Genomic DNA, 22,250 nt, shown 5'->3' with positions numbered 1-22,250 from the left:
TGGCTGTGACGTATTGACGGGTTCCGCCTTAACACCGCTCACTCTTGATCCATCACAAAGATCATTCTTCTTGTTTTCCACAAAACCAGCCCTTGAAGGAATTTGTCTACTCTTTCTACATGCACCACATGGAATTGTCAGTCATTAAAGAGGGGTTTGACATGCAGCAAGGTTCTTCTTACTGTGGAGTCCAAGTACAGGTGGAGAGAGAGGTGGAGGGTTGGGGAAGGTGAACTTGACAGTGTACTCTTTAGGCCTCTTTAGCAGCTCTGTGGTTTCCTGGCTCTCCTCCTCCTGACCTCCCTTCTTCTTGCCTTTCTGTTGCTTTCTGGTCAGGGCCTCCTTCGTCTGCTTCTCCTGAGGGGAACATTACAAAAATGCAAAAATTAAATGTTTCGTATTTTTATTCATTTAGCTTTATTTGTAGATTGGTTTTCAGTTTAAAGTCTGTTAATCAGCCTGTTTCTTGGTGGGGGCTGATTCAGAGAGCTGAACAGTTATACTCACAGCCTGTTTGGTGGACTTGCCACCAGCCTTCAGATCCTTGAGTTTCTTCTCCTGCTTGTCGTACTGTTTCTGGAGTTCTTTTTGTTTCTGCACGTACATCTTCTTGAATGTCACTTAGAGAAAGCCAAAGCAAGCACAAAGTAATGAAAAGAAAGGTCTCTGTCAGTACTCAGCTTTGTGTGTCCCACTCTGGCTGATCCACTTCTGTCTGTAGTCTGTCTGTTGCTTGTTTCTCACTAAATTCTGTGTTTCTACTATGACAGCTGGGCTGCTGTAATTTCCAATGAATTCTCTGGATTTCAGCGCAGTAATTATTCAGAGTTTATTATATTCCGATTGTAAGAGAGCTACAAAAATAAGTAATAAAACTGCTGAAAAACAAAAGTTTCTAACGTATAACACTGTCTATATCCAATCTGTAAAATATTAATCTGAATGGATACTTACAGTAGTTCCCTCTGTAATAGTAGAGTTTCTGGTTGTCTAAGTGGATGATATCTGTACACACATCATCAAGGAAACTCTGGTCGTGGGAAACTATGAGAAGAGTCTTCTTCCAACCTTGAAGGTAGCTGCAGGTAGAAAACAGAACACGAGTCTCTTTAAAGGATGAGCACAGAAATCTCTTGTAACTATCAGACAGCTACAGCAAATTTGCCTTTTTCACCCTGCAGTCATATGTCAAATGTAATTAAATTAATATATTACTGTTCCCACTTTTAGATAACAATAGATTTTATTTTGTTATAGACGTAGTGGTGCAACAGGTACGCAGGCTGTATTCACAACTGGGCTCCAAACGGTTGTGCCAATGACATGTTTACCAGCCAAATCTGCCTTTTCTGGCTTCTACTTCTCAGCAGTAAAGTTGCTCTTTTCTTTTTTACCATCATGGCCCTCTTTGCAATGACAAAGACAGCTCTCTGCACTGCTGCACTGCTCCAACAGAGCTTTCCTTATATAGAGAAACGGGGGCGTGGTAATATGCTAATAACCAATAGCCGGAACGTGCCTGTCAATTTAAAGTTCAATCAAAGTTCAATCAGATCTAACTCTTTACTTTAGTTTTTACTTTACTTTAGTTTTTACCTAATTAAGTTTTTTTTTTTAACTTTAGTTTACTTTAGGGTTGCAACTGACGATTATTTTCACAATTGATTAATCTGTAGATTATTTTCTCAGTTAATCATTTGGTCCATAAAATGTCAGAGAATAGTGAAAAATATCAATCACTGTTTTCCAAAGCCCAGGCTGCAGCCTCAAATGTTTTATTTTGTCCCCACCAACAGTCCACAACCCAAAGATATTCAGTTCGCTGCATAGAGGACTAAAGAAACCAGACAATATTCACATTTGCGAAGCTGAAAGCATTTTTTCTTAAAAAAAAAAAAAAAAAAAAAAAAATTACTCGAAACGATTAATCGGTTATCAAAAGAGTTGCCAATTTTCTGTCGATCAACTATTCAATTAATCAACTAATCATTGCAGCTCTAGTTCATTTCCATCATCCATACAGACATATTCTGACATCAGTTGACTTAAATATCTCCCTGCCATTCTGAACTGCATTTAAAGAAGATCATTAATAAATACTCAGTGATATGATACAGGGAAACACTACAGCTGCTTTATACTTGTTGAGCCAGATGACGGCGTTCAGATCCAGGTGGTTGGTGGGTTCATCCAGCATCAGGAGAGTGGGTTCCATGAACAGAGCTCTGGGGGTACAGAAAGTGAGAGTGAGTTAAGAAGAGCTTTGCTCTGACCAGTGTGGGGCATTATGACCAAAAATTTGTAGCACAACATTTTTTAAGATTCAGGCAGTTTCACAGTATTTCACTTTTTTCCCCTTTTTTTGCATGACTGGGCCTTTCTATAGGTTTATAGTGGTTTATTCTACTGTCAGGAGTACATAGAGTTTACATGAATCACTTCAAAGGCTTGTTTCTGACTCTTAATGAGAATAAACACAGGAACTACAGATGGATGACAAATTAAACAAACAGTATCAGTATGTCCTTTAATTTGGGGGGGGGTTATGGAATTGTTGGATGTTATGGGACAGAGTGATCTCAGCAGCCACACATTTTTCCGTTTCCTATTTCCCTGTTTAGCGTTTTCAGATTAGGCTAACCTATTGTTATTAACTTTGGAGCTAATCCCCTTCACTTTTCCAACACAGATGTGACTTTTCTTTGTCTTGAGAAGCTGCAGAATTTATCAACTGTTACACTGTAGCCTGTACTGTATATTTACTGCCAGACTGAACACTTACTGCTAACCTTTTCCTCTGCTCCACTCACTCTCACCGTCACTTTTCTGCCCCTTGCTAGTTTCCCAGGTAACAACACAACACATCGCATATAGGAACAGGACTGCACAGAGGCTCCCAAACGCTATTCATTTCAGAATGAAAGGATATTGGCGTTATTTTGTCATTAAAAATTTTTTTTGGCCTGGCGGGGGTTATAATTATAGGAGAAACACTGATTCAGTAATCATTCAGTATGTTTAGTAAATGTTGAGACCCAGCAGTCTCCATTAGGTTGGGCGAGTTCAAAGTTGTGAAAACAACAGGGGTGTTTTTTCACAGGTAATTTGTTAGTCTGTCCCTCCCACCGCAGGAAATAATGGATTAATCCTAGAAGGCTATTGATGTAGCACTTCTCTCCTTATGAAAGTAACAGAGATTATTCATCCAATGAAAATTTGATTGAATGACAGCCCTATTTTGTTTACATGTATAAGGCTGACTTTCACTGTGGTTAGACTGTAAGGAAACTAAAAAAAAGTACAGTAAGTAAGTGCAATGACGGGAGACTAATGGATATTGCCCCAATAACCGTCATTATGCATGAGGCCTCGTTTGCCCAAATCTCAATCTGAATCTCTAGAATCTCAATAACTGAGCTCCCTGACTAGCTAGCGACCTGTACCCAAGCATGTTGTTACCCTGCACACTGTAATTTTGTGCAATTATTAGTGTTACAAATTGTTTATGTGTCACAAATTGATGGTGTTTTGCACTGTTAAAGAGAGTTAGTTGTGGGTTATTAATTGTTCTGTTATAAAGTTATAACCGTTAGTAAGAAGATAACGCACTTAATAGGGGTCCCCTCTTAATATACTCTATACAGCTTGCCCTGACTGTAGCGTTCTTTGCCCAGAAAAATATTATATATTTTGCTGCCTTTTGAACAGTTACAGCAATTGTTTCAGCTATACACCCGTATTGTAATAAATGAAAAATTCATATCATACGGGAAATTAAAACTGGTATACCGGATGAACTGGTGTGCTGCCCAGCACTATTACTGACTGGTTAATGTTGGATCAGTTCCATACAAGAAGTTTGTGATATGTACCTGGCAAGGGAGACTCTCATTCTCCAACCTCCGGAGAACCTCTTGGTAGGTCTGTTCTGCATCTCAGGGGTAAATGACAGACCAGCCAAGATCCTTCGGGCCTTGGCCTCAGCTGCTGCAGCTCCAATGGCCCTCAGCTCTTCATAGACCTGTTGGACGAGGAGGAGAAACACAAGCAGTCAGATGATCTGACAGGCTGTAAGCGAGTCAGCAGCCAGACTATCTAAACCACTTCATTTGGAGGTCAAACTGAAAGTAAGCACACCTGAAATGTCACTTTAAATCCCTCACTACACAGGAAAACTGGGTGTACAACAACAGCAAGTACAGACCACAGAGGTTTAACAATGAAGTCAGTCTGTAAGTTGTGATGAATGTTTACAGTGGACACTGTTCACCTCTGCTGCTGGAAACCAGATTATGAGAGCAGTGACACAGAACCAAAACAGTAAAATTGCCATGAAACCAAAACAATGAGCTAAAAGAGGTTAAAATACGCTGTAGAGCTGAGATGAGCTGCAGAATTGGTAACAGTTTTCTATGGGTTCATCGCTACAAGTGACACCTCTCACTTGACACAGTCATTTGACACACTGTTAATTAAAAAATGTTGATCAGTGCAGTTTTAACACCAGTGTAGATACTAGAGCAACACATAAGCACTATTGAGGTGTTCTGTCTGCTCAATTCACACTGTCACTGTCACACCATCACTGTCTTCAGAACCAGCTGTCTGTGGCCAGCCAAAAGGTCTTCACCAGGCTGACTGACAGCTGACATTTACTAAACAAAAATAGTTTTCATGTAGGCTTCACAGAGAGAAATCAGCATTGTTTTTATTTATTGATTCATTGCTTCAGTGCTACAGATTACCTGTCAATAAGTGCAGCAAAGAGAAAAAAATTGAGAGTGCAAAAAAATTGCGGGTTGTTGGATGACACATCTCACATCTGTCAAAATCAGTGCGGGTTGATAAATTTGATAAATGGTATCTGTCAAAATACTTCTAAAAATGCTCTCTATGTGGATTGGCCTTTACACCCCATGGTACTGGGATGAAAAACCAAGAAAACACTATCTTATAGGCACTGATGCTGCAAGCTGTCCTGACTAACTGAAAAAGTAACTGGTATTTGTTTACCTCGCTGTATTTGGCTTTACAATATTACACTACAGTGGTACACTCACTCACCTTCTCCAGTCTCTCAGCCACACTGTCCTCTCCCTTCTCCAGACGCGCCTGGAGCTGCTTCTCCTCCTCCAGCAGCTTCAGACGGCGGGTGTCTGCCTTCAGCACCGCCTGCACTGCCGGCGTGTCGTCAGCCACCACCTCTGGTGGAAAACACACACACACACAAAAGAGTGATTGGGACAGAACGGCATGGACAGAGACGAGAAGAGAAAGAAATGACAGAGCACATTCTGACTCACCCTGTTCACACAGCAGAACATCGATGTTGGGTGGAATACTGAGAGCTCTGTTGGCTATGTGTTTCAGTAATGTGGTCTTTCCTTTGCTGAAAGATAAGATGGAGAAAAGAGAAGACTGAATCATTTCTTATCAACGTACAGGTGAACATCAAGATAGATGTTGGCTACTATAACAAGCCATAGTGAGCTGGCTTCTGGTCATACTGCAGGGAAAACAATTCAGACTTTGACAGTGCATTGTGCCACTGAAAATGACTTGAATTTTTATAAGTCTGGAGGACAGTGGAAGAAATTATGTAATGTGACAGTAAACTGTGCACTCCACACCAAAATGCTTATTTGGTGTGACTGCAGGTGGGGAAAATGTATATATAATTATGCAACTTGTTGTTGCATATCAAAAGAACAGAAAAGAAAAGAACCAAGGAGACACTGCCAATAAGACAAGTGTGATGAACATTAGCAGTAAACTGTAAATGTAACAGAGAATGTCCAGTATGATCTAGTTTGTGAGAAACTAAATGCTACAGCTATTCCACAACCAAGCAAAGTTTGCAAGTTTTGTTGACCAGCAGCTTAGTATGTTGAGGGGGGAAGTTAGCTACAGCTTAGCCCTGGAGCTGTAAAGCATTCTCTCCTGTGCTTCAAAATAAATGTCACTCTAAAAAGATCTGAACAGAAGTCATAAAAGTTATTCAAACCTGTTTATGTAACCTATTTTAATATTCACAATTTAGAGGGCGGCAGTGGCTCAGGAGGTAGAGCGGGCTGTCCACTAATCAGAGGGTTGGTGGTTCAATCCCTGGCTCCTCCATTCCGCATGCCAAAGTGTCCTTTAGCAAGATACTGAACCCCGAAGTGTGTGTGTGTGTGTGTGTGTGAGAATGGGTGAGCACAGAAACATTATGGGGCGCTTTGGATAGTATCGCTCCTGTATGCTGTATCAGTCCTGATGAGCAAGCTGGCACCTTGCATGGCAGCCTCTGCCATCAGTGTATGACACTCATCTTGTTTTTGCCATCATAATGTACTCATCATGTTGCATAATCCAAGTATATGTGGACTGAGTTTCACAACTGAAAAATGCTCCAGTGCCACAGTAACGTGTTCAGTATGGCAGAAAGCACCTTCACCAGATTCATCCTAATCAGAGCGTGATCATATAAAATAACTCAAAGTTAAGTAAAAGTCGTTAGGTCTGTGTTTGTATTCACAGCCAGTCATTGTTTAATAAAAAACAAAACAAAAAATGGTATTTACCCATTTGGTCCAACCAAACCATATCTTCTTCCTGCCACTATCAGAAGGTCAGCATTGACAAAAAGCTCCTTGCCGTGGGCAGATATGCTGAACCTCTCCAGCTAAAGAACACAAATAGAGACCGTTTCTACAGTACATGCAACATGCAAAACTCTTCTTTCAGGGTTTAAAGCATATTAAGAACTTTTTCATCATTGAGAAGACTGTAAGATAGGTAACCTTGATGTCAGAGGCATTCTCCAGCATGGCCTGTCTAGAGGACATCTCAGCCTGGGAAATAGAGAAATCTCCCTCCAAGTCATTCTGAGCACGAACACTGGCCACCTGACGTTCATACTCCATCTGTAATCAAACACATCAACACAGACTTATAAGAATCAAAAAACGCAAAATAAACCTGAACACATCATCAGGGTTACTTTCTGAGAATTGACAAAGCTCCTCCAGAGCCACAGGAAACTGTTTTCACAGTTGAGTAGCACTGACCAAGACCTAAACTGACTGTAATTCCCCTTTAAATAAGAGGTTGTTTTTATGTGATACCATTTTCTGAAATGAAATTGTACAAGGTAAATGCATCAGACTATAATGTGATTACCTGTTTCTTCTTCTTCTTCTTCTCCTTTTTGCTCAGGTTAGCAAACGGGTCATCATCCTGTTGCTTAGCCTGCTCCGCAATGACATCCTCAGCACTCTGATTACAGCCAGAGACAGATAAAAGTTCAAACACTGATCCAGAGCAGAGACAGAAGGGACAGCCTGGCAAGACAAACATACCATCATCATGTCACCTCCGTCACTATTCTCCTGTCCCTCATCTTCATCCTCGCTGCGGGGGCGCTCAGATGGTTTTCCTTTCTACATGGACAGAGTGAAATCACAACATGGTTACCTGGAAGATGCTGAAAATGAAAGAAAAATGGAAAGAACAGAACCAACATCAGGGCTTATTACTCACCTTCTGTTGGTCTTTCTTCCCCTTCTTTGGCTTCTCGTCCTCATCATTCTCTGGTGACTACAAAACAGAACTCCTTAGGGAAATATCTGGCTCTTTAACTGCTAAATGCGCCGCTATATTCACCAGCTAGCTAGTCTACAGCCAACTGTCTGTTTGTCTTTTGGTGTTGAGCAGGTAGTGTACAGCGACTTTTTAGAACTTTTTCCCTGAAAACAGCTGCCTGCTGTGGCCCAAAACGACACTATGAGCACACTGAGAGTGAAGCAAAACAATAAAGTTGTGAACTGAAACTCCAATAAAACTCCATGAAGCTGAAGGGAGCTCCAGAGTCGCTGACAATTCTTTCAAGGTTCATCAGTACAAGCAAAGCCTCTCACATTATACGTTGTCATTTTGTTCTTTCTTACTATAAAAATATCAATTATAGCCACTTTAACTTAAAGACCAGGTTCTGATTTTTTTCAAGTCTGTCTTCATATAATACTCTCATGCCTATATGTATTTTGAGAGAACATGCCAAAGAGTAGAATCTCTCAGATGAGGATAGCTCACAACTGAAGCTCATACTAGCTTCAGCTTAACTTAAGCATGCATTTTTACTCAAAACAAGGACTGTGGAATTTGTCTCCTGTCTGTGTATTAAGTTGGAGTCAGGATATGGTTAGCCTATTATTCCATTAAAGCCTGTGGCCCACTTTGGGCATAGGCTGCCAACAAAGGCTCTCCGGGCACCCCAGGCCTGGGCCAATGTGGTTAGCCTAGCTTAGCATAAAGACTGGAATAAGGGAGAAACAGCTGGCCTGGCTCTGGCCAAACATCTAGAGCTCACTGATTAACACGTATGTGTTGTAAGAAAGTAAGTGAGCGCATTTTTCAAAAACATGTATTGTCATTTTAATAAATGTTGAATGGTTTGTTATATTTAAGTATCTGTCTGTTCTTAATATGTAAGCAAGAAATAAGCAGGGCACTCACTTGTTTTTCAGCACTGTGCGATGTCATTCATCCACACAGGTTGGCTACATATCCCACTTTATGCCATATTTACTTAAACATGTCCGACTTCTTCCATTGTTACACAGCTGCTCTTACTTTTAAGGCTAATTTAAAGGATTATTCTTGTTTATTAAAACGTGGGTATTATTTTCATAGTTTCACCCATCATTCTTATCAGTAATAATATAAGAAAATAATGATGCTTATTTTACTAGTGGCTAAATTTACGATTTTTGTATTTCTAATGTGTTCTTGTCACAGATGTTATGAAGCTGCACCCACCTTGGACAGCTTGGCTTCTGCCTTGGTCTTTGAAGTTTTCTTTTCATCATCCTTCTCTGCCTCATCCTCCTCATCGGATACAGCCTGACAAGATCAAACACACAATTCACCATCAGCAAAGTTAGTTATGTCAAGAGGCTCAGAATGATTCAGTTATTTTAGATTTTAGATTACAGGTTATAAAAAACCTGTGATGTGCAAGGCAGATGACAGAGGAAACATGTCAGACATGAAAAGATGAAAGAAAAAGAAAATGATCTGTGTGATGCCTATATATGTTCCAGTAATATTTGTCCATGGAAAAATTAGTTGACTGAGGAGAGAGGTTAAAAGGGAGGAAATAGAAAGATGATAAAAGGGAAATAGAGATTTTCCAGCACCCACCTTCACTTTCTTAGGCTTAGATTTATCTTTTTTCTTGCCCTTCTCAACCTCCTGTATCAAAGATGCACAGATAAGTACAGATATACCCAGTGCTTTAAGAGAATACAGATTCATAAATCTGTCAAAGCAGAGAAGTTGCGGTTGCAAGCATCAATTTCAAAAGACAACACATTATTCCTCTTTAGTATTCATTATCAGGTTTCACTCTTGTGCCTGTTAAGTCCCAAATACCACCACAAACTGCTTTTATGCCACATTCATTCATATTTGAACAACTGCAGGAAAGGTTCACATTTTTAACTTAATGAACAACTGAATTCAAGAGGGCCACTTCTCCTTCTTATTGTGCTCATATTAAGAGCTTTACATATACCAGAGCCCAGTATGATAGTGTTTAAGCCAGATTTGTGTTTTAACCCCAGCAGCTCATTTACAGTAAATCCAAAGTAAAGGCACAAACATGCCTGTCACAAAACTGCAGCCATGACACTGTAGTTCATCAACAGTTTTAACATGGCCAGTCTTCTGCAGGATGAGTCAGAAACAGCTGCATTTTCATGATTTCCACTAAATATATTCATCTTCAAGTTACAATCTCGAAGATTTCATTTAAATAAATGTCTGTTAAATCACTAAATCACTATCTATCCCCAAATGAGGTAACATAATGGTGACTGGACCTATGGTCTGCCGATGAAAGCCCTTGCATTTGCAGCATTGCAATTATCATAAACCGCTTGCCAGTGGCGATTTCCCGCCATGTATTCAGATCAGCGCAGCTGATGCAACAGACTCACTCTTCATTCGCTTCTGTGTGAAGCGCCTTATCTTTTAAAAGCTTTTTCTTATTGACTTTTTAACTCACAAGGCTTTTATTGCACGTACAGTAACTGTCTCTCCTGTGCTGCGCTGTGTGCAGCACACATGGAAGAAAACAACATTATTGTGAAGAACAATCATATGATATGATCATATCACCACAATATGATTCTACTGAAAGTAATAGTCAATAATATTGCATTATTGGCCAATCCTATTAGAAATATTTGCTCTATTAATGAACTACTATATATCAAGGCTATACGTACATAATTGCCATGTTTTGCATTTAATTTTTTCAGCATGTTTTCAACATTAGTGTCATTTTCTCCCTTCAGTAAATCAAACATGACATGAATATGGCATATCTGTACATACACTTTATATAAATGTTAAGATGAATAAATATAGAAGCAGAGCAGAGTAGTAGTATTAGTAGTAGTAGTATTTCACAAACGTGGCCACTCGGTAAAACAAAGACTGTCTGTTAGTTCACATATAAGGAACTATACAGTATGTATGCCTACAAAAGTATTAGTGGGCAGACATACTGCATGTTAGGGAATAAACAGAAAAAGTATGGTGACACACCAAAAACCTAAGCTGAGAAGGGTTCAAAGGGCCCCAAAGCCAGACCTTCTGGGTATTATGACTGCTGTTAAGATTTGTTGTTGGAAAGCCAAAGCTCTCAGTCAATTGTTCATGAAAAACATCTTATGCAGCAGAAAAGTCACTATAATGTTTTGAGTTTGGGTGTGAGGCTGTACTGGTAAGAACATAGGGCTGGGCGATACAGCTAAAACATTTATCACAATACTTTTCTTTTCACATCAGATGATACTGATCATTTTTGCTAATAATCTTGCCTGTAAAAAGTATGCAGTCAATCTAAGTAATCCTTTGACACACATCAATAGAAAACTGTTAGATGGAAAGAAATTCATTGCAAATATAAAATAGTAAATACATGTTTTACATAAGTATTCATCCCCTTAAAGTCAGTATTTAGTAGATGCATCTTTGGCAGCAGTTACAGCCATGAGTTTGTTTGCATAGGTCTCTGTCAGCAATGCTGCCTCATTCTTCTATGTAAAATCATGGGATCAGGAGTCAACAGCCTTTTTCCACATCTAGCCACATATTCTCAATAGGATTGAGATCCGGACAAAAAAAAACAACAAAAAATTGATCTCAAAAATTAAGATCTGGACAAAAAGTCAAACAACAAACAAGTGACTCAGTTGGCATACTTAAGTGTAGTTTTGGTGGCGGTTTGCTCTTATATTCTTTCATTCTCCATTATTACTGAGACTGACTTTAAACCATTTGATCTACTGTATTGGCCGGAATATAAAACAATATTTTCTTCTGAAAATTAGGTTTGAAAAAGTAGGGGTCATCATACATTCAGGGACTAGACAATTACATGTTCACAACATCATATATCCATCAGAGAGTTATGAATTATGAGTTGTTTGTAGCCTTAATGTTGCTAGGCTAGCAAGTTTCTTCCATTCTGTTTATGTTAGAGTCAGCACTAAAAGAGTTTGGTTAGCCCAGTTTAACGTGCAGGAGTTTCTGAAGGCTCCTGTAACGTGTTCTTCTGCTGCAGAGGACATAAATTCATGACAAGCGAAAATGCCGTCACACAGCAAGGACTGAATCATCTGTCAAACAGCAGAGAAATACTGCTGTCACAGATGATGAGGAGCTCAAACAGACAGCCTGAAAAATGCTAATTGCTAGAGAAAATCATTTTGACTAGGGATGCACGATATTATCAGCACGGCATCGGTATTGGCCGATAAAAGCTCTAAAATGAAATATCAGCATCGGCAAATTCTGCTGATTATGAGAGGCCGATATGTCGCCATCTCTCCGCCACCTGGCTGTGCTTCCCTTGATGGACTGTGTCACCCTGACGGTCCCGGTACTTCCTCCACAGGCTCCACTTCACTCAAGCTGCCCATCAGACCCGCTGCTTCTTCCCACTTTAACCTGAATAACAAACCGGGGCTCGGTGCTCCACATAGAGAGCCAGGGCTAACGTTAGCTGGGAGGCTAGCGAAGGCTAGCTGGCTCCTCCGGTCATGCTGCGGCTAACGCTCCGCTAGCCTCCCAGCTAACATTAGCCCCGGCTCTCCATGTGGATCCAACTGGACCACCGAGCCCCGATTTGTTATTCGGGTTAAAGTGGGAAGAAGCAGCGGGTCTGACGGGCAGCTGAGTGAAGTGGAGCCTGCGGAGGACGCACCGGGACCATCAGGGTGAAATAGTCCATCGAGGTGCTGCGGTGTTCAGCTGCACAGATAAGAAATCCGTTGGCTGACAGGATGTACCATTCTGTTTGAAAAATAAAAAAACTTCATCTTCTTCTTTTTGGTTTATAAAGGCAGTTGGCAACCAGTGTATTAGGTGCAATACCGCCACTTTCTGCTCCGGAATGTGGACCAGAGATTAAATCCTACACATTAATCCTGTCTGTCTAATAAACTCAAAGAAAACTCTACTGCTCCACCTACTTGGCAAGTTTATTCGTTTTAATGCTGAGCCCCTGAATCCAGTCTTCCTAAATTCTTCCTTCATATATTGTCTTTCTTGATCATACTTAGTACAAGCTATGCTTGCATGCATAATAGTCTCCTCAGCCAGCTGGAAAAAATATGTGCATATATCGGTATTGGCAATCAGCCACAATGAGTTGGAAATATCGGCATATCGGATATCGACAAAAAATCCAACATCATGCATCCCTAATTTTGACCACTTCCAAGAGCCTGACAGAAGAGTGTGCAAGTGTGTGACTGATAGAGAAGATACAAAAACGTGGGATTTACATTCTGTTTTAATGGAAAGTTTCACTTTTACAAGAGAAAAGGCTTCAAGAATTAACAGTTTCTCAGAGAAACTGGATGATTGTTAAAGTGTGATGTATCTTCAGAGAGTCTTTTTCCAAAAACAGCTGTTGGAAAAAGGGGGGGTCGATTTATAATCAAGGTTTACCTTATACTCGGGCCAATATGGTAATAAGGCTTCCTATTCCTATCATTTTAAAGTAAAAATGTAAAAAAAAAAAAAAAGTCAAGATCTAGTGTTTTTCCATCATGATCAATGTCTACCCTGTTAGAATGAGGGTGTTTGGAAACCTGTGTCCAGGGGCCCATTATTTCATATTTCTTCCTGGTGGCAGGCAGGTGAACGGTCGGGACAAATGCAGGACTTGCGTTGATTATAGCAAATTACATGAAGAGGAGACACATGCAGTCAAACTTCAAGAGGACCTATTATGCTCATTTCAGCTCTAAATTTTTATTTTTGGACTCCACTTAAGTAGCTTTGCGTGATTCATAGTTGAAAAAACTCCTTATTTATCTCATACTGGTCCTTTTTGCAGCCCCTCAGTATATACAGTTTCTCTTTACAGGCCGTTTTTAGCTCCTGTCTCTTTAAGGCCCCCCTCTCCATGAGCTCACTCTATTCTGATTGGCCAGCTTTACATATCAGAGTTGTGTAACTTCACCGCCAATGCAAACCAAACATTTCCTGCTTTACTGCTTCACATTAAAAGCTTTTAAAATGACTAAATAATGGGAGACTTTTATTGTGAAGAATTTACAGGAAATGAAAAAAACACATGGAGATATTTTGAACTATTTGTGCAGCAAATCAGTTAGAAATAATGCAGGGAGGAATAGTACAAGTACAAACAGCCCCAATGAGATGTTTTATGAAGAGCTGCAGACGACCAGCACACCTCCAACAAGTAAACTACTGATTTGACTTTGCTGTGCTGTGTAATGGAGTCATGGCTCAGCGTGACAACCCCCAGGGCAGGGTAGTGAACTTGCACGCTGTGCATGTAGCAGATGTTCAAATACATAAATCTGTCATGAGCTGACGTCAGCTCGGGCTGAAAGTAGAAAAAAAACCATTGGAAACAGCATTCAGAGCAATCTGAAGCCGGTGCTTTTTGCACAAAGGGATTACTTCCACATACATTTACCTTGTTATCGGCCAATTTTAACATGAACATTCGACATTGTGACATTATATATGGCTGAAAATAAGGAAAAGCATAATATGTCCCCTCTCAATTCAGTAAACACCGTGGTCATTTGAAGCCATGTGAAGTCCAGAACTGTACCTTTTTTACTGGTTCTTCATCCAAATCAGCGTCCTCATCCTCATCACTCTGGCCCTGGCTGAGAGCAGCAAAGATGTTTCCACCCTGAAGAACAGCAGATATGTTTTACACTGCCAGGAATAAGGAGGGTGGAGGTGAAGGACAGTGTGCCAATGCAGACTAATGACAAACCTTATTCTTCTTGTTTCCTTTACTGGGGGCGAGGACTGTGGGGGCGGAAAGACAAACACACTGAACAACCACTGTACAAGTATGAGAGAAGAAATCATTTCACACAGAGCAGTCTTGAAACATCATACCTGGCTCATCCTCCTCATCACTCGCTTGCACTGAGAGATTCTTCAGTTTCAGCATGACGTCCTCATCGTCCTCATCTGCATCTCCACCTTTTCCTTTCCGTCGGTCTTTCTTCTTTTTCTGAGGCTTAAAAGAACAATTTTAAATTGAAATTAGACAGAAGGCTATCCAAGTCTTGAGGTTTGAGAAGGGGATTTAGAAGCTGATATTGACATTGTTGATCTGTAATGAGCACCAACCCAATATCTGCAATATAATGTGTATAAATAAATAATAAATGTCAAAAATAAGATGCAACTATCACTGGCGCCGGAATGGGGTGGAGAACAAGACAATTCGTCCCCCCATTTCAGGTGTTATCGTCATAAAGTGGCAACGTCTAAGCCAGGTATTGCGGTCACAGCGATAATGTCTAAGCGTACTCTAACATGTTGGACCTTTAAATCCAAATATAATCACAACACAGAGGACTGTGAGTAGCCCATTATGGCTGCCAGTTCAGACTTGTTTAAATAATTTGAACACCAAATACAACATTGGGCCCTACTTTTTCGTGATAGTGCAACGACCAGCCCAGCACATGGACAGTTTGGTATTTTCCTGACCTTGAAATTTGCTTTGTCCATCTGTGTGGTATTATGGTGCCCAGTGCTGCATGCACAGTGAACTGCTGGGAGGAGACACACAAATAGGCAGCACAAAGCGAGTTGTTGGTGTTTTTGTGGAAAATGGGTCTTAGACATCTCAGAACCATGTCTGTTTTGGGAGCAAAGTCACTCAGCTGCCACTTGGTGATTTTTATCAACAAGAGCAAACTAAATACTTGCTGTAAAGGTGCTGAAATAATGGATTAGTGCTTTAAATATAAATAAGTTGCTTAAACACTCTCCAACCAAAATCAGTACGGAAAATAACATTTAATGTGGTTAAAGCATCTCTACTGATCTGTAAATGAATGTGGGTGATTCTTACAGTATGCTGTCCACAACTGCTTTGTACTGTATGAAAAGCTTCTCCTTCAGTTCATTAAATCTCTGCAGCATCTGAATGCAGCAGCACTGATATACTATATTCTTGAGATACATTGCAGTGCAAAAGCTGCGTAACATTAATTATTAAACTGTGTGACCATTTACAAGGTGAGATGGGCTACATTAGAGTTATGGCTGAAATAGCGTCGGCCCGATCATGACTATTACATCATCCAAAGCTGGATGTCCTGAATGTATTCATTCAGTATGACTGCCAATAGTATCTCTAGAAACTATTGAATATTTCAGTGCAAATTCTTGGTTCAGAATTTGTCAAGACAGCAACACAAAAACATATATTAAAAAAAAAGGATATAATATCCAACCAAAACTGACCTTAACTTCAACTGAGGTTTAAGTTTCAAAAGATTGTAAATAAATGAATAAATAATTAATTAATAATAATAATTTTACATTTACAACACTACTAAAAAAAAATCCCTGCACACCTGAATATGTGACAGGTGCATCGGAGGAAAGTGCAACTTGAAAACAATGAGAAGAACTCACACTGTCTCGCTTACTGCGTTTACTTATGGTCTGGCTGATCTTCATCAGGCTTATCACATTTACAACACTGGCCAGACCATATAGCTTTTTAACAAAAAAGGCTAAACACTGCATATAGTAAACCAAAGCGCAGCCTATTTTACAGTAAGCTGGCATGTATGTTAGAAGAAATCAAGAGTCATATTTCTGACATACAATATTTCTGGCTTTATCTATTGTTTAAAATAATGACTTCTGGTTCAAAATGTTAAGACGTTAGGTGTGCTTCAATTCCTTTTTGCCTGCATGCTGTATCTAAAGCCTTTTGCTAGATTTTCATAATGTGGAAAAATTAGAAAAATTGAGAAAAGGTGTGTGATTGCTCTGCGTGAATGTCTTACACTGTGTCTACACAGAAAGCATTTTCAGTTGCACATCTGACAGATCTGCTTTAATCAATACAGCTGTTTACACTGGTGCATGAGTCTATTTTCCTCTGTAGTGTTGAGCTCTTTCAAAATGTGGGTGACCTATACTCAACACTGTGCACATCCTGTGTACCAACGGAGCACTCAATGCTGCTCTTAAGAGGGTAGAACAGCACAGTTCATTCAATTAATTCAGACTTGGAAGATATGTTGCTAGGTCCAACCTCTTCAATTATGACTTTTTATACCCAATTTAACACCTGGCACTAACATGCAATCTGTATCTGGATACGTTATCTGGATGAAGAAAAAAACACAGGTTAATGCACTCTGATTGGAATGCAATCAGATCAGCCAGACCACATTTGGAAGTGGTCAGGCTCGCATTGTGATCAGATCTCAGCAGGTGTAAACGCAATCTGTACTGCATGACCACATGGAACTATAAAACAAGGACTCTGTCTGTCTGTATGTCCTTTGCATATCTCCAGAACCGTCCATACTTGAATACTTACTTGAAATTAGAAAAGATTCACTGTATAATAGAATGTTAGTTTCTTTCACGTTGTTGGTACACTCATTCACACCTCACATCAACAGTATTCATTTTTCTATGCGTTGAAGCAGCAATACCTGTGGCCAAGCAATAGGCCCATTCTGAACAGGCATATTTTAAATGGGCACTGCACTAGTTCGTGAGAGGCGGAAAAAAAAGGCCCTGTAAGTTGAAAGGTCACCTAGCTCCGCCTCTTCTTGTCAACTAAAGCAAGTCCCACAAAAATTACAAGTAGTAGCTGTAGCTACAAGTCTTCCCGCAATTTAGAAATGAATGACGTCCTTTCATGGCTGCAGTTTCTTTGATCTGGGATGCTCCATATTTGTTGACAAGTCTGCCAGCTCCACCTGACTAATTTTCATATTGAGATCCCATCACAATGTGGGCACAACTGAGAAAAGTAGAATGCATTTTAATACCAGGTGTAAATACAAAGACCAATCAGATGTCATTATCCAGATGCAGATCACATGTTAATACCAGGTGAAAATGGGGCATTACAGAAAAGTGACTTGGGAGCCTCTTTAAACATGAGACCAACATGTTAAAACTACCAGCACACTGGAGCACCCCAGTAGCCAAATGGTTCAGGTGTATACCGATAACTGCAAAGTCCCTGGTACAATTTCAGCCAGGGACCTTCGTTCCACATCATACCTCTCAGTGTTTCCCATATACTTGTACAGAGAACCCTAACAAGAACCCCCGACAGGTCAAAAAATATTTTTTAAATGCGAAAAACAATGCCAATTACCCATTCATTTGGTAATCAATAGCATTTGGGAGCCTCTGAGCAGCGCTGTTTCAAAACATAAGTCAACGTCTGTGTCATTGCCTGGGAAACTCCTGGTAGCGTAACTCCTTTTAAGGAACAGAGCAGTATTTAAGCAAGTGAGTGGTTAAGTGAGAGAGCAAGCAGCAGAAAAGTGACGGTGAATGTGAACAGAGCAGACTAAAAGGTGAGCAGTAAGTTGTCAATTTGGCAGTAAATGTACAGTACAGGCTACAGTGTGTCAGTTAATAAATGCTGCAGCTTCTCAAGACCAAGAAAGGTCTCATCTGTTCTTTCCCCATTTTTAGTAACAATGGGTTAGCCTTATCTGACAACGTTAAACAGAGTAATCGAGAACTTCATTTGCCGCAAGCCTAAAGAGTTCCGTTAGCCGACACGGTGCACCATCAGTCATCCCATTAGTGTAATATATACTTTCAGAGTGAAGATTACCTGTTTTCCTTGCGTGTCTTTCACAGCCATCTCAACTGCCTTTTCAGGTTTGCTATCTGTGGCGAGTTCCTCAAAGAACTGGAGAAAAAGATTCACACAGCAAATCCAATGAGAGGCATTAGGCCACAGGTACAAATCATCAGCTATAAAGCAATTTTAATACTTGAAAACAAACAAACAAACAAAAAAAATCAGTATTTGTAAGCACTCACACTCTTTTTCCCCTTTTTATCTTTCTTCCCCTTTTTCACAGTTTTTTCTGCTGGAAGAAAACAGAGTGTTAACACAAAAACAATAAACATCAGTGATCTGGGAAAGTAAACAGGGTTATCCCTGCCTATCTAACTCAAAGGTGGGCTCCCTTTGTATTACTGGCCACTAGAGTTGGGTGTCAAGGACCAGTTCCAAATTAGAACCGGTTCCGAAATTCCGATTCCAAAGGATTCCAAGAAATTTTAATTTCGATTCTGCTTATTGGTTCCTAAACGCGCTACATATCTTCAAAGACGTGTCTGTATGCCATAATATGTCTCCATCATGCAGAAACACAACAGTATGTTGGCTTATTTACATACAAGCATATATAGCTATCACAACAGTATTGAGTGAAAGATGGAACACTTAAAAGATAAACGCTCTGAAGTGTGGCTTCACTTTATGAAAGAAATGCATGCAGGAAGCTAATTAGCTGTAAGCGAGGTTGCACATCAAATCTGACCAAACATTTAAGCACAGTGTCAGTTTCCAAGTGTGTCATCAGTCAGCGTTAGCACCTCTCTAGCATGTCCAGTAGAGCCAGTGATACCAAGCCGTGACACTCCGTGTATGTATGTATGTATGTGACTGTTTCCTGTTGTAATTCAGCTGTCACTTTTCAGTGTACAAGAACTCCTCAGCTACATTCAGACTGAAAACAGCACTGTGTAAAACAATACAATGGGCTGTGTTTGTGTGGGTGTGTTGTTTAAAGTGCCAGTGAGACAATGAAATATGATCCAGCAAGTCCGGTTGGAGTAACAGATTATTGCCTTTAAAGGCTGATCAGAAAAACACTGCACAATAGTTTGTAATATTCACAGACTGGATTTTACAACTCTGGAAAGTTATCATGCTGCAATCGTGTTTACTAGTGACGTGTCCGCTGACCTCCAAAAAAAAGTACGAATGGAATCGCATGCAAGTCCATGAATTGAAAATTGAAAAGAATAAAAGATATTTTTGTTATCTAAACATGAGATTTTTTTTATCATATTGGAATGGAAACTGGTAATTGATAAGAACTAGAAACTCCTGGGGTAACAAACGAGACTGGCTGACCAACACACACTGCAGGATTAAACAACTTGAACCAACTCTGAGGTGAAGAAAATGCACCCCCTCGGTATCGAATGGGGAGATAAACAAAATGAACACTGTCATTTGTAACATGTAACTTAGGTGCAAGACTTAGCGCACGATGTCTCAGGCACGTTCAGACGTTGCTTCTACAACATTGATTTGCTTCTTCTGCCTGTGAAGTTAACAAGTAGAAACACAGACAGTGTCACTCTGCCATTGCAACTCACACTGTGATCAGAGATGGGATTACATGTGTAGTGATAATGACTTGAAAAAATGTAAGAGACTTAAGCTCTAACATAGAACTGTGTACTGTGAACGAAACTCGGCATGTACGTTCAAGACTTAGATGTCTCAGGCACGTTCAGAAATATATAAGAATACCTCATAAACAACGTTGCTGTTGCATCTTCTGCACGTGGATTCAATGAGCGGAAATATGGACAGCGCCAATCTGCCATTACAACCCATATTGTGGTCAGAGGTGGGATTACACCCATAGTGATGAGAACTACCATAGAGAATGAATGGAAAAAGTTTAGACAGTAGAAAGTAGAGTAGAGACAGTCTATTTGGCTTTGGCTCAGGAGGTAAAGCGGATCATCCACTAATTGGAAGATCGGCAGTCCGATTCCTCGCTACTCAAGTCTGCATGTCAAAGTGTCCTTGGGCAAGATACTGAACCCCAAATTGCTCCTGATGGCTGTTCCATCAGTGTATGAATGTGAATGGTTAGTTCCCCCTAATGGGCAGGTTGGGACCCTGCATGGTAGCCTCTGTACCCATTCAGCGTATGAATGTGTGTGAATGGGTGAATGTGACACATGGTGTAAAAGCGCTTTGAGTTGGCGTAAGACTAGAAAGGCGATATACATGTACAGTCCATTTACCATTTATTCCCGTTCCTCACATGTGGAAACTTTGCATGCATGTTAAAGACATAGTGCAGGATGTCTCAGGCACGTTCTGAACGGGCACTACAGTTCATCCGATCAACTCCCAGTCAACTCAAAATTGTCGTAAATCGTAGCATCTACTGACAGCCTGCCGGTGAGGCATTTAGGGAGGACTAGTAAATTGTACTGTCTACCAATAGTTTGCATGAGAGGCGTTTAGGGGACAGGCACAATTCTCTCCAGGCCGCCCACCACAAGCAGGGTTTCTACCTGTTAAAGGGGAGTTTTTCCTTACCGCTGTGACCAAGTGCTTGCTCATGGGGAATTTTTGGGTCTCTGTGAATTAAAGAGTACGGTCTAGACCTGCTCTATGTGAAAAGTGCCCTGAGATGCCTTTTATTATGATTTGGCGCTATATAGAAGAAAATGATTGATTGACTGTGGAGGCTCGTGGTGGAACAACACCATACTAACACACTTCATCTTTGCCATTCGTTTGTCATCTGTATGAGGAGCTTTTGGGTTCCACACTGTTCACCAAATAGGCATGTTGAACACCTAAGAGTCAGCACTTTAAGCTCGTTGTCATGGTTTCATTTCATTTGCACTTTAGCATTACCTAGATTATTTCACACAGTTAAATGTATTGCTAATGTTAACTTAAAAAAAGCTATTAAATAACGGCTGGAGTCCAAATAGTATCTGTTTTTACTGTCAAATTGAGACTAAACTGTCGCATTATTTCACGTCAACGCTTACAACAGCATTGCATCACTTTCATGAATGAACAGACGCGTCACGGACAGCTGAAACTGCACGTTTCAGCTGAAGTCATTGGGACACACCACGCCGTTCGCTATTCCATTAAAGTTTATTTATCACTTACAATTAAGTTGGATTTTACTAATTATATCTAACTATATTTTGTACAATAAATATTGGTATTTTTAATATAACATTGTTCCCTATTAGTCTATGCCTTCATACCTGCTGTCTGCCACATTATTTTTATATTGTTTACATTGACATAGTCCCATTTAATGGCCAAATGAGCTCCATGTACGTGTTATACTGTCACACCAAACTTAATTCGTAAATACGGCAATATTATGATCTTGTTTTCGGTAGCGGTCGCAGATAACAATACATTCCTGGTAGAACATTATTTTCGCAGAACCGCCTGTTAATTCTACATACATCCCACAGCATTTGTTTAGATTGAGTACTTATCAACCGTTAGTTCGCCTCTTCATGCCAATATGGCCATTGTAACACTATTATAAATAGCATTTAAGGCCCCATTTATCCCATGAGCAATTTATTTCAGTTCCAAAAGTTGCGATTTTACTGATATTAACGGCGATAGGCGGATCATCTTACATCCGAATTAGTCAAAAGATGCTAGCGATTCATGAAAAACTTATCCTCGTTTATGACAAGATATACACCGTTGCCAATAAGCGGATAAGTGTTAAAATTGATTATTTTCAATGGAGTCTGGTATAACCGACACCTCCGGACCACTGCTAAATTAACGTTTACGCTAGCTGTAACGCTATCTAGCCTTCTGGCTAGTTTCTCACGCAACATTAACTCATAACTCTCACCCGCTGCTGGGGCGACTTCATCGTCCACCCACTCTGCTTCTTCTTTCACTTTCTTCGGCATTTTGTTACTTGAACTGCGACTTTATAGAAATAACGTAGCTAGAGGTTTATCTACCGCACACATGTCATGCGGCCCAACGACGTGATGAAGCAGATGCCGGGTCTTCTTCTTCTTCCTGTTTAATGGCGAATTGCCACCATTCGGAGCACTATCGCCACCAACTGTTGAATTACGTA

General features: G+C 40.2%; 1 protein-coding gene across 3 annotated transcripts in view; it reads right to left on the bottom strand.

Moving 5' to 3' along the window:
* Positions 1-22,250, bottom strand: part of abcf1 (ATP-binding cassette, sub-family F (GCN20), member 1) — a 26,467-nt gene extending 4,217 nt beyond the window's left edge. Inside the window, exons 1-20 of one of the 3 annotated variants that reach the window (XM_067611758.1) lie at positions 22,014-22,250; positions 18,385-18,434; positions 18,173-18,250; positions 14,446-14,569; positions 14,318-14,352; positions 14,147-14,230; positions 9,184-9,234; positions 8,800-8,883; positions 7,522-7,578; positions 7,341-7,421; positions 7,162-7,257; positions 6,783-6,905; positions 6,564-6,664; positions 5,304-5,389; positions 5,065-5,204; positions 3,873-4,021; positions 2,142-2,225; positions 955-1,079; positions 508-620; positions 183-357 (exon numbers count right to left, since the gene is read on the bottom strand). In XM_067611758.1, coding sequence (XP_067467859.1) covers positions 183-357; positions 508-620; positions 955-1,079; positions 2,142-2,225; positions 3,873-4,021; positions 5,065-5,204; positions 5,304-5,389; positions 6,564-6,664; positions 6,783-6,905; positions 7,162-7,257; positions 7,341-7,421; positions 7,522-7,578; positions 8,800-8,883; positions 9,184-9,234; positions 14,147-14,230; positions 14,318-14,352; positions 14,446-14,569; positions 18,173-18,250; positions 18,385-18,434; positions 22,014-22,074 — 1,897 coding nt within the window. In that variant the 5' untranslated portion in view covers positions 22,075-22,250. The remainder of the gene's footprint in view (positions 1-182; positions 358-507; positions 621-954; positions 1,080-2,141; positions 2,226-3,872; positions 4,022-5,064; positions 5,205-5,303; positions 5,390-6,563; positions 6,665-6,782; positions 6,906-7,161; positions 7,258-7,340; positions 7,422-7,521; positions 7,579-8,799; positions 8,884-9,183; positions 9,235-14,146; positions 14,231-14,317; positions 14,353-14,445; positions 14,570-18,172; positions 18,251-18,384; positions 18,435-22,013) is intronic. The other 2 variants (XM_067611759.1, XM_067611760.1) reach the window with 2 other exon arrangements.

Source organism: Thunnus thynnus, chromosome 15 (assembly GCF_963924715.1).
Source record: "Thunnus thynnus chromosome 15, fThuThy2.1, whole genome shotgun sequence".
Classification (NCBI taxonomy): Eukaryota; Metazoa; Chordata; class Actinopteri; order Scombriformes; family Scombridae; genus Thunnus; species Thunnus thynnus.
Note: the sequence above shows the minus strand (reverse complement) of the source record. Positions and strands in the feature narration are given on the sequence as shown.